The following is an 18,565-nucleotide window of genomic DNA, read 5'->3' as shown; positions in this document are numbered from 1 at the left end:
TGAAAATACAGCACATTTCTGTTAAGTCTTTGGTTTTTGAAACAGGCTGGCCTTGAACTCAAGATCAACCTCCTCAGCTACCTGGGTTTCAAATAAATGCTTTAGTCATCACACCCAGGTCTAACAATCTTAATGAACATGGTCTTTTAAAATACAATTTTGAGGCAAAGACAAAACATTAAAAGTTGTTCTCCACTGCTCTATGACATATTCCTGTACCTGTTTCTTGAAGGAATTAAGACTACCCATCTGTCTCTGTCTACAATTAAATTTACTTATTTGGATTTTGGGGACAGGGTTTGGAAACTTAGTCCTGGATGCCCCTTGGGCTCGATCTGTAGACCAGGGGTGCCTCAAACACAGAGATCCACTTGTATCTGTCTGGGATTAAAGATGTGCACCACTACACCTAGCTAAACTGAAATATATTGGCCTTCTAAATCCTGGGGCTAGAAGAATAAATGGAAATTCATCTTAGCATTTCTGGTTGGTTTTTTGTTTTATATCTAGTTCCGCGGGCTGCCCTGGGGAGTAAGTAACATCTTTAACTGAAGACATGAGCTTAAGGTGTGTATATCTGACTCTTGGCTGGTAGCCTGTAAATTGATTCTGCACACAACGCGTTGGGGCCTCAACTCCGGCCTTTTTGAGGCTATTCCTCAGGGCACCCTCTAAGGATAGTGAGAATTGGTCTTATCAAGGCCTCATTGGCAGGAAGGTAGGGTACACATTTGAACAGAACAGGCCTCCATTCCAGCGTCAACCCTGCACTCTGCCTTCTAAGACCCCAAATAAGCAGCCTGCACTTCTTGCTGAAGACCACTCAAAGTACATGTGAGATGCTTCTCCGCCATCACGGGCTTCCACAGTCTTCGGTCCCAAGGGAAATTATGGTGACATGCTTGTAATCGCAACATTCTGCGAGCTCAAGGAGGCAGATCTCCAGCATGAGGCCAGTTTGGGGGTATATAATAAGACTCAAGAAGGGGAGAAGGTTAAAGAAAAGTCTTTAAAAAACTATAATTATCGGCCTGACATCTTCAATCCCAGTGCTAGGCAGGCTTTCGTGTTATCCGTCAGAATGGCACAGGCTTTTTGCCGGACGTGTCCGTTGTATTCCAGAGAAACATCTCCATTAACAAGAGGCAGAGTTACAGAGTAGATTTCTGGACTTGGCCGCCGCGTTCACCCTCAGCCCCTACCAGTCAAGGACTCGGCCTCCTGCTCCGCTGGCCTCAGGATGCACACGTCTCGGTGGCCCAGGAGCCGGCTCTCGCTCTCCAGCGGGCGGACCAGCGGCGAAGAAACAACTCATGGCGGCGCGCCAGGCAGTGCGCCGCGTCCGACTCAGGACCCCGACGAAGCTGCCCGAGCCACTGCCGGGCTGCGCTCGTATGAATCAGGACCCCGGCTGCCTCCGAAGCCGCCTGAGGCTGGGGTCCTGGCGCGTTCTGGCCTTGGTCGTTGGGACACGGGAGGCTCCGCACTGCGCGCGCAGCGCGCCTGGTTTTCCCACGGCCGGGGAGGAGGCCTGAGGCAGGCGCGGCTCCGGCGGCCGGGCGAGCGGCCTACAGAGGGCCCCAGGCGGGCGCGGGCGGTGGCTGCGGCGGCCGCGCTCGAGGCGTCGGCGCCGGCGGTGGCGATGCTGTGGCAGCGGTTGGCTGTGGTGGAGTGGGCGGCCCTGGCCTGGGAGCTCCTGGGCGCCTCGGTGCTGCTCATCGCCGTGCGCTGGCTGGTCCGGCGCCTGGAGAAGCGGCCGCGGGACCCGAACCGCTGCGGGACACTCTCCTCTCTGCCTGGCGCGTCTGCAGCGGTGTCCGCTCAGCCCGGTAAGACAGCGTTAGCGGTGGGAGGAAAGCCTCACTCTCCACTCTCGCGGCCCCCGGTCCTCTGGCGGGTGTTTTGGGAACTCCTGACAAGGACCCACACCCCTGTTTTTAGCAATTTTCCTCTCAGCCCTCCACCTCTCTAGACTACAATCCCATGCTTACTTACGAGGTATGTGTTCTTCAGAAGCCACTTCACTAACACTCACTTTCTCTTAAATCTAGTTTTTAGTGTAAGATGAATAGTAATTCCCCCCAGATATTCTAGAAGGAAAATGGCATTTTAAACCGTTGACTAAACCTTAGAACTTTAGAGATAACCCAAACCTAACAAGATCTCACGGGTAACTGAGAGACTCCATTTGCTACTATGAACTTAAACAAGTTTCATTTCTTTAAATTATTTAGGGCTGGGGATAAAACTCATGGCCTGGCACATTTTGGAAAGTCTTCTACCACGGACGTACATACCAACCCTTTCTTAGTAGTCATTGGTTTCTTGGTGTTTTTTGTTTGTTTGGGTTTGTTTTGCTGAAGAAACGAGAACAGGAAAGTCAGAGTCGTGCTGTTTATTTTACATGGCTGTGGAGAGATAGCATGTTTGTGTAGTGAAAACGGGCCAACACCCTGTCTTTTGGTTTTTACATTCTCCTGTTCCCCTAGGAAAAGAACACATAGTCTTACTGCAACTTGATGTGCCTTGTCTGGTTAAGGGGGGGTGGGGGGGGACGGGGGGCGGGGGGGGGGCGGACACGGGACTGGTAGGAGAGGACGGGCAAACTGTGGTCAGGATGTCAAACAAATACTTGAGTTTGAAAAAATGGAGTGGCACCTAAAGAGGCTAGTCTCTGACTTGGGAATACATACACATACACCTGTACATGCAATTATAGGAAAGCACAAAACAGTAAGGGCATCTTTAATAAATATAGTGTGCGATAGTCCGTTTACTCAGTGAACACAGTACCAAAAAGCAAGAGAAGGTCACAGTGAAAATCATCCAGACACTGAAGTAGAGTAGTGTACTGGCTAATAGTGTATAGAGCCAAACCCCAGTGAGACATCTCCTTTCACTAAAAGATTCTTTTTCAGTTCTTAGTTTTTAGTTTTGAAATCATTTTAGATGTATAAAGGATTATAAAAACAATATAGAACAGTTCAACTCATGCACTAAGATACTCTACCAGCAGTAGGGGAAGAAGAGTTCAACCTAAAGTGAGGTATCAGTGCATATACCTACTAGATTGACTAAGATTTAAAAGGCTGATGTTCGCAAAAGTCTGCAAATGCTGAGAAGATGGCTCTCCTGCATTGTTGGTGTGTCTGTTTATTAATGGTATAGTCCCTTTGGAGATTAGTCTAGCAGTGCCTCAAGGAAGTTAAATCTGCCCTGTACCCATAAGCTTTTGTCCTAGAGAAATGAAACTCTTACTTGTTTAATGTTCTTGCTATATACCTTAGGCTGACTTTGAAATTTTATTATCTCACCCAGGATGAATGGATGGATGGATGGATGGGGGGTGGGTGGGTGGGTGGGTGGGTGGATGTGGTATGTTGCTATAATCTTGTAACATTGAGACTCAAAAAAAAAAAAAAAAAAAGAACCTACCTGGATTAGCAAGTCCAAGTCTGCTCACTGTGCTCACTGAATTGTTCTGTGAAGTCAGTTTCCTGTTTTTGATGATGTGCTATCGTTGTAAAAAGTGTCAGCTTTTAGGGAAAGCTGATTGGCCAACTGGAACTCTACTGAGTTCATAATTTCTTGAGTCTACAAATTATTTCAAAATAAAAAGGTAAAGGAATTCTGTAGATTTTCTATACTACATAATCACACCACAAGTATGGCAAGGAAATGAACAGTGACAGAACACTGTTGTCTCATCTGCAGACCTAATTTAACTTCTCATGTCTCTATCAATCTATCCATCTTTCTGAGACGACAAAGGTGCTAACTCTGAGTTCAATGAGTTCAATACAATGCAGTTGCCAAGCTATTGCCCTCACCTGTTTTGTTAGAGGCTTTTTGGAGAGCAGCTGTGGCCTCTTTATGTGTCCGAGGTGGCTGCCCTTGAGTGTCTGAGAGGGTTTTTGTTCTTGCTGTTTTGTTTTTAATTTTAATTAACTTTCCAGTGTGCTATTACTCATTCTGAGGACTAATAAGCCTGTGTTCCTCAACAGGTCAATAGCTGTAGCAGACATTTATGGGTATTATATCAATGTCAGACCCAGTGGTACAGAATTTATGTTCATTATTTTATCTGAGTCTCATTATAACTCAAGAATGGACCTTCATTATTTCTATTTTGTAGGTGAGGAAATTAGGACTTGGGGTCTCAATAATTATCCTAAGGTTGAAGTTAGTGATGTGTGAAGTCCTGTTTATGTGTTAAGTTGCAGGGAAAAACCTTCTTTGAACAACTAAGGTTAAAAACACAGCTTTCGAGTAGGAATACAGATCGTGTCTGAGGTGAGGAGCTGAGCACTTCAGCATGTGCTGAACCACTGAGCTGCAGTCCTGTGGTTCACGTTGCTGTTTGCTTTCTTGATCTTAGGTGAAGTGATGACAATGGACGCTATGTTGGCTCGACTGAAACTCTTGAATCCAGATGACCTCAGACAGGAAGTTATGAAAGCTGGACTGAAATGTGGGCCCATTACATCAACTACAAGATTTATTTTTGAGAAGAAATTAGCGCAGGCCTTACTAGAACAAGGTGGACTGCTGACTTCCTCTCTTCCAAAGCACAGTGAGGTGACTGGCACGGCTTTTATCCATGGCACTTCAAGGACTCCTGCATTTGTGGACAGGAAACAAACTCAGCAGGCCTGTTTATCTGAAGACAGAGATTTTGGTTATAGTGTGGGCTTGAACCCTCCAGAAGAGGAAGCTGTAACATCCAGTGTGCACCCCATACCCTTTAGTGCCTCCACCAGGAATGACAACCACAAGGCTGGAGTGACAACTGCTAAGGAGCCCCTTCTGTACTATGGAGTGTGTCCAGTGTATGAGGATGGCCTTGTGAGACACGGTAACATGCTGTGTAGTTTCTCCTTACACCGAGAAACTATAATCTTACCAACCAAGATTAGTTTTATTATTCATATTTGTTACACTCTATTCTCTGGTTCTTTTTTTTTTTTTTTTAATTTTAAACTCTAAGGAATACTTTTTTACTTACTAAGAAAATGGATTCCATCAGATAGATGTGATTTGCAAACGATTGGCTCGCTTCTGTTCGTTAGTAATTGCTGATTAATCATCTTCCTTCTACCTCTTAAATTCATTACAAACTGAGCAGCTTTTAGGTTAATAATGCAATATGTAGGGGGTTGGGGATTTAGCTCAGTGGTAGAGCACTTGCCTAGGAAGCGCAAGTCCCTGGGTTCGGTCCCCAGCTCCGAAAAAAAGAACCAAAAAAAAAAAAAAATGCAATATGTACCAATAATAATTGTAAATGTACCAATTGTGCAACTGCAATTTTGTAGAAGGAATTGTACATTTTAGGCTAGAAATCTACTGTAGTTGGTAGAGCATTTGCCAAGCATGCATGGAGCCCTATATTCAATCCCCAGAGCCATACAAACCTGATGTATCCACTTGGGTGGATGCCAGCATGTAGAAATTGTCTCTTCAAAGAAAGAAAGAAAGAAGACAGACAGACAGACAGACTTGCAATTTTATTTTAGTCAGGATTAAACTGTGTGCTTAGGCCTGGATCTTGCTATATGGCCTAGGGTGGGCTTCAAATCTCAACCCTCTGACTTTTCCTTATGACTGTTGAGATAATAGGAATAAGCCACTGTATCTGATCCAACAATTTTAAATTTAAGTTCGAATTTTTTATTTCTATCTTTAATCCACTTAAAATTCAATTTTAGTAAGTTATTACTTTTTTATCATACTTCTCATGAATGCGTCACATTTTGTAAGTTATTGTACCTCTGAAATTAACATATAGGTATATATTATGGTATCCTTGCTTGCTTATATACATACACACACACTGTCAAGTGTATTCATGTGAATTTTTGGATGGCCAAGGACCTCTTTAAGATAAAAAATGGTGAGTGGGTGGAGTAATGGTTCAGCGATTAAGAGCACTTGATAATCTTCCTGCATAGCCCAGCTCACATGTTAGAAGATTCATAACCTACCTATAACTCCAGCTCCAGGGGCTCTGATTCTCTTTAGGCCACCAAGGGTACTCACACATTATATACATATAGTTATAAAAAACACACTGATATACTTTTTTTATTCTAAAAAAGTATTTTTATAAAAGCTTGAAAATCTGAACTGTGACCATGAGAGAGTGAAACCAAGAGACTTGTTAACAAATGTAAACTGACTGCTGAACTCTGGGTACAATTAATACATGGTTCAACCTATTCATCTCTAAATTTTCCGTTGGTACTTTGAAACCCAGAAAGGATCCATGTTTACGAAGATAAAAAGGAAGCCTTACAAGCTGTCAAATTGATCAAAGGGTCCCGGTTTAAAGCTTTTCCAACAAGAGAAGATGCTGAGAAATTTGCTAGAGGGATATGTGATTACTTACCTTCTCCCAGCAAAAATATGTCCTTACTGTCTCCTGTAAAGGCAATGCCCCTCTGCAGCAATGATGGGCCAAAAGGTAAGGCACTCTGTACCTCCTACCTTGTCATTGCTGTTAGTTACTGTCTTGTTTTCTTTCTTGATGTACGGCAGGCATCACGATTTCTTCATCTAGGAGATAAATCTGGTGTAGGAAGAGGCATTAAGCTGAGGTGTCCTACAGTGGAACAACCAAAGAGAAAGGGGCCGGGGGCTGCCCTGGAAGGTCTGAAGTTATGCATAAGGCTGGATGGACCTGGTACTGGTAGACCCTGAAGCTGATGAGCCAAGACTGGGCACGTGGACCACAGAAGCAGCAAAGGGAACAGTTCCATGTCTTGGGGCTCTAGCTATAGTTTGAGTTGTGGGTATTTTGATGCTGACAATCTATAATCCCACCTGGACATACACCTCCTTCTAAGATGTTCAAGAATCAGTCTCCCTATAGAAGCTAGAAATCTGACTCCGCCCTCTGTGTGACTCAAAACCAGAGGCCTGTTGGAGAAGCTTGACTTTGATTCACAGCCTTTGTAGGAAAAGTCCCTTCCGTTGTTTGAGGTGGACCTCTGGCATGTCTTTTGCTTTCTACTCTTCCCTCACTCAGGTTTCTCTCCTTTCAGCTTGGGAAAGTGCCCCTGCAGGAAATTATTTTACGAAGCTCTCAGGTTTTTATTAAACCTTTTAGAAACTGTATGTGGAACTCTTTTTCTCTAAGGGAGTATTATGGTTGAGTATTGGGTTTTTTGAGACAAGGTTTTAATCATGTTAATCCACACTACCTTGAACATGCAATCCTCCTATCTGAACCCTCTGAATACTGGGATTATATGTTATAAATTGTAGGATACAGATTGTATTATTATATTGGTATATATCATGTTAATATAGATTATATTATTATAGAATATAGATTGTAGGTTATATCTTCTTGACTTAATCTTCAAAGTACACTAAATGGTCAGACATGGTAGTGCATGCCCTTAATACCAGCACTCAGGAGGCACAAGCAGGAAGATGAGTGTAAGGTTGAGACCAGTGTGGGATACATAGTGAGACCTTGTAGGGTGACGTCAGTATGCAGCAAGGCAGGTCCAGGATAAGGTGAAGCCTATCATTGGATGAGAAGAAAGGGTAGGTGGAGAAGGGGGGCCTGGGAGAGAGGAAGGAGGAGAAGTAGGAGAATCAGGGTGGAGACAGGGAAGATAGGGAACAACCGCCCAGGTCCGAGAAAACCAGGGGGCTAGCGTGGAGTGGTGAGGTATGGGACCTGGCCACTCTCTTTTTTATTTTTACCACAACAAGACCTTCTCAAAAAAAAAAAAAATACACAAAATTCTATCTTTCTCTCGGTCTTCAGCCATCTGATTGGACTCGGCACTTCATTAGTGCTGTGGTGTGCTCTGTGTCCTGTCCCTTCCTACCTGTCACTCCCAAGAGCTGCACATCCTCTGTAGAGAGGCGGCAGCCTTCACCACAGTAGACTAGGAAAGAAGGAAATGTTTGTGCAATTAAGTGTCTTCAATTCTGCTTCTTGATAGCAGATGGCTTGTGCCTGGCTGAATCAGAAACAGTAAACAAAGAACGAGCAAACAGTTATAAAAACCCCCGTACACAGGACCTTACTGCCAAGCTGCGGAAAGCTGTTGAAAGAGGGGAGGAACACACCTTTTCTGATCTTATCTGGAGTAATCCTCGATATCTAATTGGTTCTGGGGACAACCCAACCATTGTGCAAGTAAGTATGCTTGTAATATCACTTCTAGTCACTTTGTTCCTGAACAGTGACAGTGTTTTAACAAATATGAAGCTCAACATGTGGTCTTCTTTCAGGAAGGATGTAGGTACAATGTCATGCATGTTGCTGCCAAAGAGAATCAGGCGTCTGTGTGCCAGCTGACATTAGAGACTCTGGAGAACCCTGAATTTATGCGTCTTATGTACCCAGATGATAACATGGACATGCTACAGAAACGTATCCTCTACATTGTCGACCTGTATCTTAATACTCCTGACAAAGTGGTAAGTATTCCTCATTTAGTTTGTCTGATAAAGGTTTGGGTTCCTGATATGTGAGAGTATTTTTTTCTGTGCTACATCAACGTGCAAGGCTTATGGAGTACTAGGGAGACAAGAACTCATTGACTTAGATGTTTATGAGGGTATTACATAACAAAACTTATCTTTGGGAGACACAGCACACACACTGGGAACTCCTCTTGACAGACCAAAGGTACAGATACCACCAAAGCCCAACTTGGTGTTACTTCTAGGAATACGGATGAGTGGTTACTTACAGGAGCAGAAATGACTCAAAGACAGTTGCATCACCAGGGCCCACACTAGCATGGGTGACAGCTTACAAAGAACTGGGAACCTAGAACACATTATACAACCTGCAGGCAGCTCAGCAGATGAGAGGATGGTCTTTCCAGGTGCCTCAGTTGGTCTCACCCATGTCTAGGCAGCTGGTCTGTCCTAACATCCCATTACTGTGAGGAGACAGCAGGATTGCAGCAACTCTTATAATGGGAAGCATTTAATTAGTTCTTGCTTTCCGTCCAAAGGTTTAGTTCATTGTCATCATGGTGGGAAGCATGGTGGCATGCAGTCAAACCTGGTGCTGGAGAGTAGCTGAGAGTTCTGCGTCTGGATCCACAGGCAGAAGGAAGAAGAGAGATACTGGAGCTGGCTTGAGTTACTTTTTTTTTTTTTTTTTTTTTTTTAAGATTTATTTATTTATTCTATGTATGTGAGTACACTGTGGCTGTCTTCAGACATACCAGAAGAGGGCATCAGATCTCATTACAGATGGTTGTGAGCCACCATGTGGTTGCTGGGATTTGAACTCAGGACCTCTGGAAGAGCAGTCAGTGCTCTTAACCTCTGAGCCATCTCTCCAGCCCTTGAGTTACTTTAAAACCCCAAAGGCCACCCCCAGTGATACACTTCCTCTAAGAAGGCCACACCCTCTAATATTGCCACTCCCTCCAACCAAGCATTCAAATCTGTGAGTCCATGGGGACCATTCCTGTTCAAACCACCACATTCCATTTGGCTATAAAGCAAAAATTCATTTAGTCCAACTTCAGCAGTCTTCATAGTCTATAATCTCAGCACTGTTTCAAAATTCAAAATCTCTTTAGAGATTTTTCTCATGGCAGTCTCTTAACTCTAATCCCTATAAATTAAAAGTCAAAAAGCAGGTCATATACTTCAACATACAATGGCATAGATAAACTTTACGATTCCAAAAGGGAAAACTGGGAACATAATGAGGAAATACTAAACTGATAGGACCAAGAAATCAGCAGCGCAAACTCCAAACTCTGTATTTCCGTGTCTGATATCGAAGCATTCTTCAGATTTCTAACTCCACTCAACTTTATTGACTGCAGCACTCTTGGGTTGCTTCCATACTTGGTTTGCAGTTTTCCTTGGCAGGTATCCCTTGGCTCTGGCTTCTCCAGCATCTTGGGCTCTCCAAAGCAACCTAGGCTTTACCTCCACAGTTTCACGAAATGACCTCTCTGGGCCTCCATGCAGGGTCATCCCTGACATTGCAGCAGCTTAGCAGTGGAGGGATGTAGGGTTAACTGGCACCTGTTGTAGGGTTATTGGGAGGGCTCAGGGCCACTTGGGGAGGCAGGAAGCAGGAAGTTGACCGGGCTTACCCCTCACAGCCCACTGGGCGGGTGTCTGACTGTAGGGCAGCCATGGGACACCGATCAGGGGTGGGAAGCACAGTCTGGGGCACAGGACACAGCCAGAGCTGGCTCAGGGGTTCCCAGGCCTGCAAGGAGGCTGGACCTGTCAGGTTCTCAGGCTCATGTGCATCCAGGCCCTTCTGGGATGCTTAGGAAGAGCTGAGAATGGAGTGGGGGCTGCCAGGCTTGATGTCGCCTGGGGCCAAGGGGGAAAGGGGAACTCCGGCTGGTCCAGTAGGGGAGGTGGCTGGGAGCGCAGGGAGGTCTTCTTTGGGAGATTAGATAGCAGCTCTGTAGGCGATGGCCTTCTCTGTGGCTCCCCACAATAGATCTTGATGAAAAGAGACAGTCCATGCTTTTAAGACATTTATTGTCATGGAGGAAACTGGAGTAAAACCATACCCCACTTCTCAGAGTGGGCCTGAGATTAGATACCTTTTGCAGGGAGGAGTGTCTGGGAAGAAAAGTTCATTGGCTAGGCCTGGAGCCTCCAGGCCTTTAGGTACCTCATTAGCATGGAGATCTATCTAGAAACTACTTTACCTGTGATCTCATCCTATACCTGTGGAGGGGCTTGGGGTGTTGCCCTTATGTAACACAAATCTATAGAGGGCTGCGGGCTAGTGACGGGCATGGCTTCCTGGGAGTCAGGTGAAATGCCTACTGTCCTTTCAGAGTGACTAAGGTCTTAAACCTCCTCTACTGGGAACTAGGGTGCCTTTCAGGGTCCCACAGAGGGTTGATTCCACAACCACTTTCTTATGTCCTTGACTCTAAGACCAGAAGCAGGTGGCCAAAGCTGCCAGGTTCTTCTGCTTGCTGTGGCTGGAACAGGTCCTCAAATACATTTCCACCAGCTTTCAGGTTTTGTTTTGTTGCTTGTTTCATTTTTGTTTTGTTTTGATTTGGGTTTTTTGTTTTTGTTGTTTTGGTTTTTTCAAGACAGGTTTTCTCTGTGTAGCCTTGGCTAGCTTTCTGGTTTTGATGTTTTCTTTCACTGACTAAGCTTGGCTATTTTAGAAATTGCCCTGTAGATCAGGCTGGCCTCAAACTCGAGATCAGCCTGCCTCAAACTCCTGAGTGCTGGTATTAAAACTTTTAATTCCTTTTCACAAGTTGGAAGTTTAGTTGGGTAGGTGACACCCTGAGGGTTACCACTCACTCCTTTTATTCTATTTAAGATCAGACTTTCTGTTAAATTGTTGATTTAACTCTGAACTTAACTCTGATACACTCTAGTGCTCCTTTTCTCCTCTGTATTTTGTATTTTTTCTTGCTCAGCTTGCTCCTTTTCTTTATAGTTCTGCATAAAAGTCACTATCAATAACAGTAGGTTGCCCTGAAATCTCTTCTCCCAAGGTCATTAATCCAAGAGTCATTTTACCCTCAGGCAGATTTTTTTGGACAAGGGCAAAAAAGCAGCCTTCTATGCCCCTAGTAGCATGGCCCATTAAGTCCCACTTAAAGTGTCCACTTGGTTTTCTATTCCAGAGTTCCAAAGTGTTTCATATTCCTCCAAACAAAACATGGACAGGGGTGTTGATGGCGTACACCTTTAATCCTAGTGCTGTGGAGGCAGAGGCAGGTAAATCTCTGTAAATTCAAGGTTAGCTTGGTCTACAAAGTTGAGTTCCATAAAAGCCAGGGCTACACAGAGAAACCTGTCTCCAAAAAAAAAAAAAAAGTCCGATCTCCAGTCCTATCACAGCAGTACTCAAGTCTTTGATCTTAGTCATTGTTCTGTTGCTGTGAAGAGACATGGTGACCATGGTAACTCTTACAAAGGAAGGCATTTAATTGGGACTTGTTTACAGTTCACAGGTTTTTAGTCCATTGTCATCATGGCAGGGAATGTGGCAGCATCCAAGTAGACATGGTGCTGGAGAAGTAGTATAAGAATTCTACATGTGGGTCCACAGGCAACAGGATGAGAGAGAGCTACTGGGTCTCACTGGAGCTTCTGATATCCCCATAGCCCACCCCTAGTGACAGACTTCCTCCAACAAGGCCACACCTACTCCAACATTGCCACACCTAGTGACCAAGCATTCAAATCTATGAGGGCCATTGCTATTCAAACTACCAGGTGGTCTGTCTCACTGTGTTTGCAGCTCAGCTTCCTTCAGTATGAGAGGTACTCTTTGCTTTTATTGTTTACTCTGGCAGGGAGGAACCTAATAAATATGGTCAATTTCAGGGACTTCCTGAAGCTGTTTTGAGTTATTTTTCCTTCCTGTTAAAGAGCTTCACCGCAGGATGGAAAATTTGAATTTCAGAGAAAACTTACAGAACAAGGATGGCAGGGGCATGTAGCTTAGTAGATAGAGTGCCTGCCTAGTTGTCAATTAGTCCTAATTAGGTTGTCAGCAGCATAGAAAACTATGGTGGTATATGCCTTTCGTTCCAGTACTTGGGAGGTAGAGGCAAGAGGAGTAGAAGCTTACCCAATGAGTTTAAGGCTACTCTGTGCTATGTGAGACTACGTGTTAAAACAAACCAGCCAACCCCATGGCTCAGCAGTTGAAATCACTATATATATATATATATATATATATATATATATATAATATTTATATATAATATTTATATAAATATATATATCCCCCCCCCCGCCCCAAACATCTAACTCTGCTTCCTGGGGATCTGACTCCCTCTTCTGACTTCCCTGGGCACCAGGAACATATGTTGCATACAGACATATTTACAGACAAAACAACCATACACATAAAATGAGATAATTTAAGATAACCAAAAAGCCTCAATAAATTTGTGGTTATGAAAGTAATACTCTCTGATGAAGAGATTCCATAGGTAGTGAGTAGACAGAAAGCAGCTAGATGGAGTATTCTAGGTGGCTTGCCTTCTGTCAAGAAAGGGCAGCTAGGCTGTGACTAGAAAGAATGCCAAAAACCAGACAGTACACAACCTTGTTCAGAGTGTGTAACTGGTAAGTGTAAGGCTCTATTTGATCCCTTGTACTACTAAGGAAAAAACATTAGTGAGGTGGTTCATCAGGGAAAGAAGCTTGTCCTTACGGGGTTAATCCCTGGGACTCATGGTTAAAGGAAAGACTCAGTTCCTACAGGTTGTTCTGTGACCTTGTAGCATGTGTGCACACAATGTGTACTATATAAATAAATAAAATTCTAAAATAATGATTTGGAAAAATTTTCAAAAGTATAGCTTTTAGTTGTGTAAGTCTTAAATAAGGATGAGACATAGGAATTTATTTTACACGAAGGAGAATTCAATGACAGGTTAGAGCCAACAACTAAACTCTCAGAAATCTGGGAGTTTAGAAAACAGTGGAGAAGAATAAAAGAAAGCACTGGAGGGCTGAGGCAGGAGGACTGTTTATTCAAAGCCAGCCTGGTCTACAAAATGTTAAGAGAGGAGTAAAATTTTACAAGAGAAGAATATACTTTAATATGTATTTTTATAAGTGATTTCAGGTAGCTAGCCTAAAACTCATGTATGGGAATGGGAATGCTGGGAACTGAACCTAAGATTTCATACAGGCTAGGGGGCCCTCTACCGCTAAGCCCACAGTTTTAGTTTCTTTTAAAAAATGATTTTTAGGTTTTATTATTGTTATTTTGTATTTATTTGAAAGTGACAGCTTGGCTGTTGTTTCTAACATATTTCTGTTATAATTATCCAAGGGCTTAGGAAATTGATTCCAGTTGCTGCAAAAATACACCTGTCTCAAACAATAAATAGGAAAAGAAATTAAAGATAACAAGATAGAAGTAAATTGTATAATTAGAGAGAAATTTAGTCAACTAAGCAAAACTATAGAAACAGATTTAAAAGAAAAAGGAATAAAGTCAAATTTCCATACCCTCAAAACACACTCCTGCTATCAGAACAGTGTGGAGGATGCCAGTTGGGTGTACTCCAGCTCAGCTCTGGTAATATGGAGAGTCCCACACAATCAGGGCTTAGTCACAAATGATGATCCTCACCTTAGATATTAGCCATGTGCCCAGTTTGTCCCTGCTGACTTACTCAACTCTTAGAACACTGTTTCCCTGACTGTATACTGGGTTCCAAATTATTAAAGTTAAGATTGACTATATACCTTTGACTGTAAGTGTCTCCTTGGATCTGGGCACTTGACATCAAATGAAGAGTGACAGATATTAATGTGCCAGGCTCAGGGTCTGGCAAGCAATGTCTATATGCTAGCATGCCAAGTGCTTTTGCCAGCAATAAAAGCAGTATCTTTTTGTTTCTGAGGCCCTTATTTTGGAGTGTTCAATTTTGAGACAGAGTTTTTTTTTTTATTATTTTTATATACAATAGTGCTTTGCCTGCATATATGTCTGCTGCAGGATATTTGATCACACTATGAACCCTGAGACTGTGTTGTTTACTGGATAAACGTGTTTCTAGCTGTGGTGTGGCTCACCCTTAGTACACGCCTTTAATCCCAACAGTGAAGGTAAAGTTAGTTTTAGAAGGACGCCCATGTTTGAAAGTGATGTCTAGTTGAGTGGCAGACAAAGTGATAAATCAGAGAAAGATCTGACAGACTGGGATATGCCCAGCTCTCATGAGAAGAGAAGAAAGGGAAGCTACTTCAGGGGTAGTCCAAAGGAAGGACCAGACAGAGAGGAGGCAGCAGTCTAACCAAGTGATTTTTACAGAGACGGGTTAAGAAAGAACAAGCTAGACACAGGTGATGACCAAATGAGCCAGAGAAGGAGAAGGAACCAGCAGATGGGAACAGATGGCTAGAGGTGGTTTGAGGTAAAGCAGAGCAGTTCAAGAAAGGCAGAGGAAGTGGGGGCAGGGGTTGAATCAGCTAAATGGAAGGGGGTGTTTTGAGCCAGAATAGAGGCTAGAAACTCCCAGAACTAGGCCTAGGTTAGCAGATTGCCATGTGAGTGCTAGGAATTGAACCTGGGACCTCTGGAAGAGCAACCAGTGCTCTTAACCACTGAGCCATCTCTCCAGCCTTTGAGATAGGATCTTATGTAATCCAGGCTGGCCTCAAACTTACTATGTAGCTAAGAATGACATTCAATTCCTGACCCTTCTGTCTTCACTTGTCAAGTCTTATCATGAAAGTCTGAGGCTTTTTTACTTTTTGTTATTTTTTTAAAAAAAAAAAAACTTCTAGAAATGTTTGCACGTATCTTTAATGCCAGCACTTGGGTGCAGAAGCAGGAGGATCGGAGTTAAAGCCACCGTGGTCTGCATAGGGAATTCCAAGCTAGCTAGAGTGAGAGCTAGCGTAGTGAGACTCTGCCTCGAGACACACTTTTATTATATATTTATTTAGTGTGTGTGCTGGGGGTGAGGGGGTGTAGATGTCACAGAACACAGTTCTCTTTTTCCACCCAGGGATTGAACTCAGGTTGTCAGGCTTGGCGGACAGCCTGCTGGTTTTGTTTTAAATTAGTAGTTCTTCACCAACAAGAGAGTATGCACGGATGACTAGGCCCCCTACACATAGATGTACAGCTTGATCTTCATGTGGGACCTCTGATAGCAGCTGCTTGGACCGTCTCTGACTTTGTTACCTGCTTTCGAATCCCTTTCCCCTAACTGGACAGACGTGCTTGTCTAGCCTCAGTTGATGTACCCATTCCTACTACAACTTCATATGCCAAGGCATGTTAATAACATGGGAGGTCTTCCCTTCTCTGAGGAGAGACGGGGAGGGGGTCAGGGGGAGGAAAAGAGACTGGGAAGAGAGGAGGAGGAATCATTGGTTCTCAACCTGTGGGTTGCAACTCCTTTGGAGAGTAAAATGACCCTTTCCTAGGGGTTGCCTAAGACCATTAGAAAACACAGGTATTTACATTATGATTCGTAACAGCAGTAAAATTACAGTGATGAAGTAACAATGAAAATAATTTTGTGGGGGTTGGGCGTCACCCAACATGAAGAACTATTAAAAGTTGCAGGCTTAGGAAGGTTGAGAACCACTGTTTTAAGTAAACACCACTTTCACTGTTTCGTGTCAGTAATTTGAGTAAGCAATTGTGCTTCTTTCCCAGGGCTTTGACACACCATTGCATTTTGCTTGTAAATTTGGGAATGTGGATGTAGTCAACGTGCTTTCTTCCCACCCTTTGATTGTGAAAAACCCAAGGAATAAATATGGTAAAACACCTGAAGACGTAAGTGACGTTGTAATGGCTGCTGTCTTGTGTTAGAAATTAAAGTATGTAAGTCTGCGCTCTGTGACTAGCAAGTAAAAGCACGTAACTGAGTTGTGTTTGCCTGGTGGGGCACATTAAGAATGCTGACTGCTGAGCATGATGTACTCTGAAACCACTGTATTTGTGGAGCCAGGAGGGAATGGGCTAACCTAGTCTTGCTGCTTTTATTTTTCTGAAACTGGCCATCAGTTGTTCTGAACAACCCATTGTTACCATGTTCCTTCTAAACACATGAGCCAACCGAGTTCAGAGAGAAAGCAGGTGGTGGTCATGAGGCTGTGGGCCTTGGTGGTAGCGGTGGTGATGATGGCTATGGTGGTGGTAGTGATTGTGATAACGTGTAAAGCAGCTGATTGCTGTCAGTTAGGGAACCAGCCCACATACATACTGTTGCACTCAAGCTGAATGAAGATTGCCTTTTCGTGTTCCTAGCAGTAGAACGAAATATGATACGTGTGCACACTGCGCCTGTGACGTAAAGTCAGACCTAGAACTCCTAAGAACCAAACTGCTAATTTAAGGATCAGGCATTACATGCCGCTAGCTGACCTAGGTCTCCTGCTTTGAGAAATAAAGCCTAAAGGACATTGTTGTACTAAGAATGTCTGCCCTAGGGCCAGGCCCCTTCTTTAGCTATTACAACATTTTATCACACTCACATACCCCAGTTGGTAGAAAACTTCCCTGACATATATTAGGCCTTGGTATTCAGGAATGGAGGTAGGAAGAAACAAAAAACAATAAAATTTTACTACAGAGAGATATAGTTTTATTTATATTTTTAATAAAATGATTTTTGATAACCAGCCTAAAATTGTATATGTGACTGTTGTGTGTCATATATACAGTGTTAGGCATAGCACCTGTGTCTCAAATATGCTAAATAAGCCTTCTAAAACTGAGTGAACAATTTTAGTTTGCTTCACAAAGTGGATTTTTTTTTGTTGTTGTTTTGATGTTATTTGAAAGTAACTGCTTTTCTGTTGTTTCCAACGTATTATTACTATCGCAATTGCATAGGAGCTCAGAAAGCTGATTCTTGTAGCTGCAAAATGCATCTATGTTCTATATGAGATTAGAGCACTGTTTGAGCTCAGATACTCAACAGCAAAAATTTGTGTAGAGAGGGAATACTTTCAGACTGTAAAACTCCTTCAGATGAGAAGCTGTAGCATGTTCATGTATTCATACTAGATATACTTTTTAAATTATTTTTACTTTATGTGCATTGGTATTTACTCACATGTCTGTATGATGCAGTATGTCTGTTGCAGGAGTCAGAACCCTGGAAATGTAGTTACAGACAGCTGTAAGTTGCCACGTGGGTGCTGAGAATTGAACCCAGGTCCTGTGAAAGAACAGCCAGTGCTCTGAACTGCTGATCCATCTTTCTAGCCCCCTAGCACAGGTTTTCTGAGTGTGAGTTTTGTGAAATTTTTAGCATTAAGATAATGCTAGGGCTGGAGAAACAAGCTCAGTGGCTAAGAACACTTGCTGGGGTGGTGCCACACCCCTTTAATCCCTGCTCAGGAGACAGAGCAGGAGGACAGCTGGGGCTATACAGAGAAACCCTGTCTTGAAAAACCAAACAAAACAAACTAAAAAAGAGCATTTACTGCTCTTGCAGAAGACTGGAGTTGTGTTCCCAGCACCCAGGTTGGATGACTTACAGCTGCCTGCAACTCCAGCTCCAGGGGAACTAACACCTTCCTCTGCCCTCTGGGGCATCTGCACTTATACCACACATATACACAACATATACCCATAAACATAATAAATAATACAAATTTTAAAGATACTATCCTATTTTACTAGCTTTAAAGTTAAGAAAACATTTATTTGTTAGGAAATAATATAGTAATATTTAGAATGCTCACTTTGTCTGTTTTGTTTAAATAGGTAATTTGTGAAAGAAGCAAAAACAAATCTGTAGAACTGAGAGAAAGGATTAGAGAATACTTAATGGGTAAGTTGTGGATTCGATGTATGAACGAGTGGACCTGGGCAGTGCAGTGGAGATTGAAAAAACAGTGCTGTGAAATGATTGTTTTTCCTAAATACTGCAGTTCTGATTTTAGGCTTTCTTTTACTTGATTGATTGCTGCTCAGAGACTCACTCCAACTCTGAAGCAGGTGTCGCTGATCATTTCTCACTGGGGAGGGCTGAAGCCCAGAGCTCCTTGTTTAGTTATTTGGCTTTCGTTTTTGGCTTGTCTCAAAGAGGCTGTATCTTGGGTCTGTCTCCCTCTTTTGCCCCTGTGAGTGTCC

The 18,565-nt window shown here is 43.2% G+C and overlaps 1 protein-coding gene across 7 annotated transcripts in view; it reads left to right on the top strand.

Annotated features, from left to right (window-relative positions):
- The first annotated feature begins 1,419 nt into the window (after positions 1–1,419).
- Ankle2 (ankyrin repeat and LEM domain containing 2) overlaps positions 1,420–18,565 on the top strand; it is a 30,496-nt gene continuing 13,350 nt past the window's right edge. For 3 of the 7 annotated variants that reach the window (XR_015634102.1, XM_087579008.1, XM_087579006.1), the window contains exons 1-7: positions 1,426–1,829; positions 4,379–4,855; positions 6,254–6,460; positions 7,962–8,155; positions 8,251–8,439; positions 16,133–16,255; positions 18,197–18,263. Coding sequence is in view for 4 of the 7 variants with exons in the window: in XM_087579008.1 (XP_087435134.1) it covers positions 1,643–1,829; positions 4,379–4,855; positions 6,254–6,460; positions 7,962–8,155; positions 8,251–8,439; positions 16,133–16,255; positions 18,197–18,263 (1,444 nt within the window). In the remaining 3 variants the exon portion in view is untranslated. 7 annotated transcript variants of the gene reach the window in all.

Source organism: Rattus norvegicus, chromosome 12 (genome assembly GCF_021556685.1).
Source record: "Rattus norvegicus strain SHRSP/BbbUtx chromosome 12, alternate assembly SHRSP_T2T, whole genome shotgun sequence".
Taxonomy (NCBI): domain Eukaryota; kingdom Metazoa; phylum Chordata; class Mammalia; order Rodentia; family Muridae; genus Rattus; species Rattus norvegicus.
This window is presented reverse-complemented; position numbering and strand designations above follow the sequence as displayed.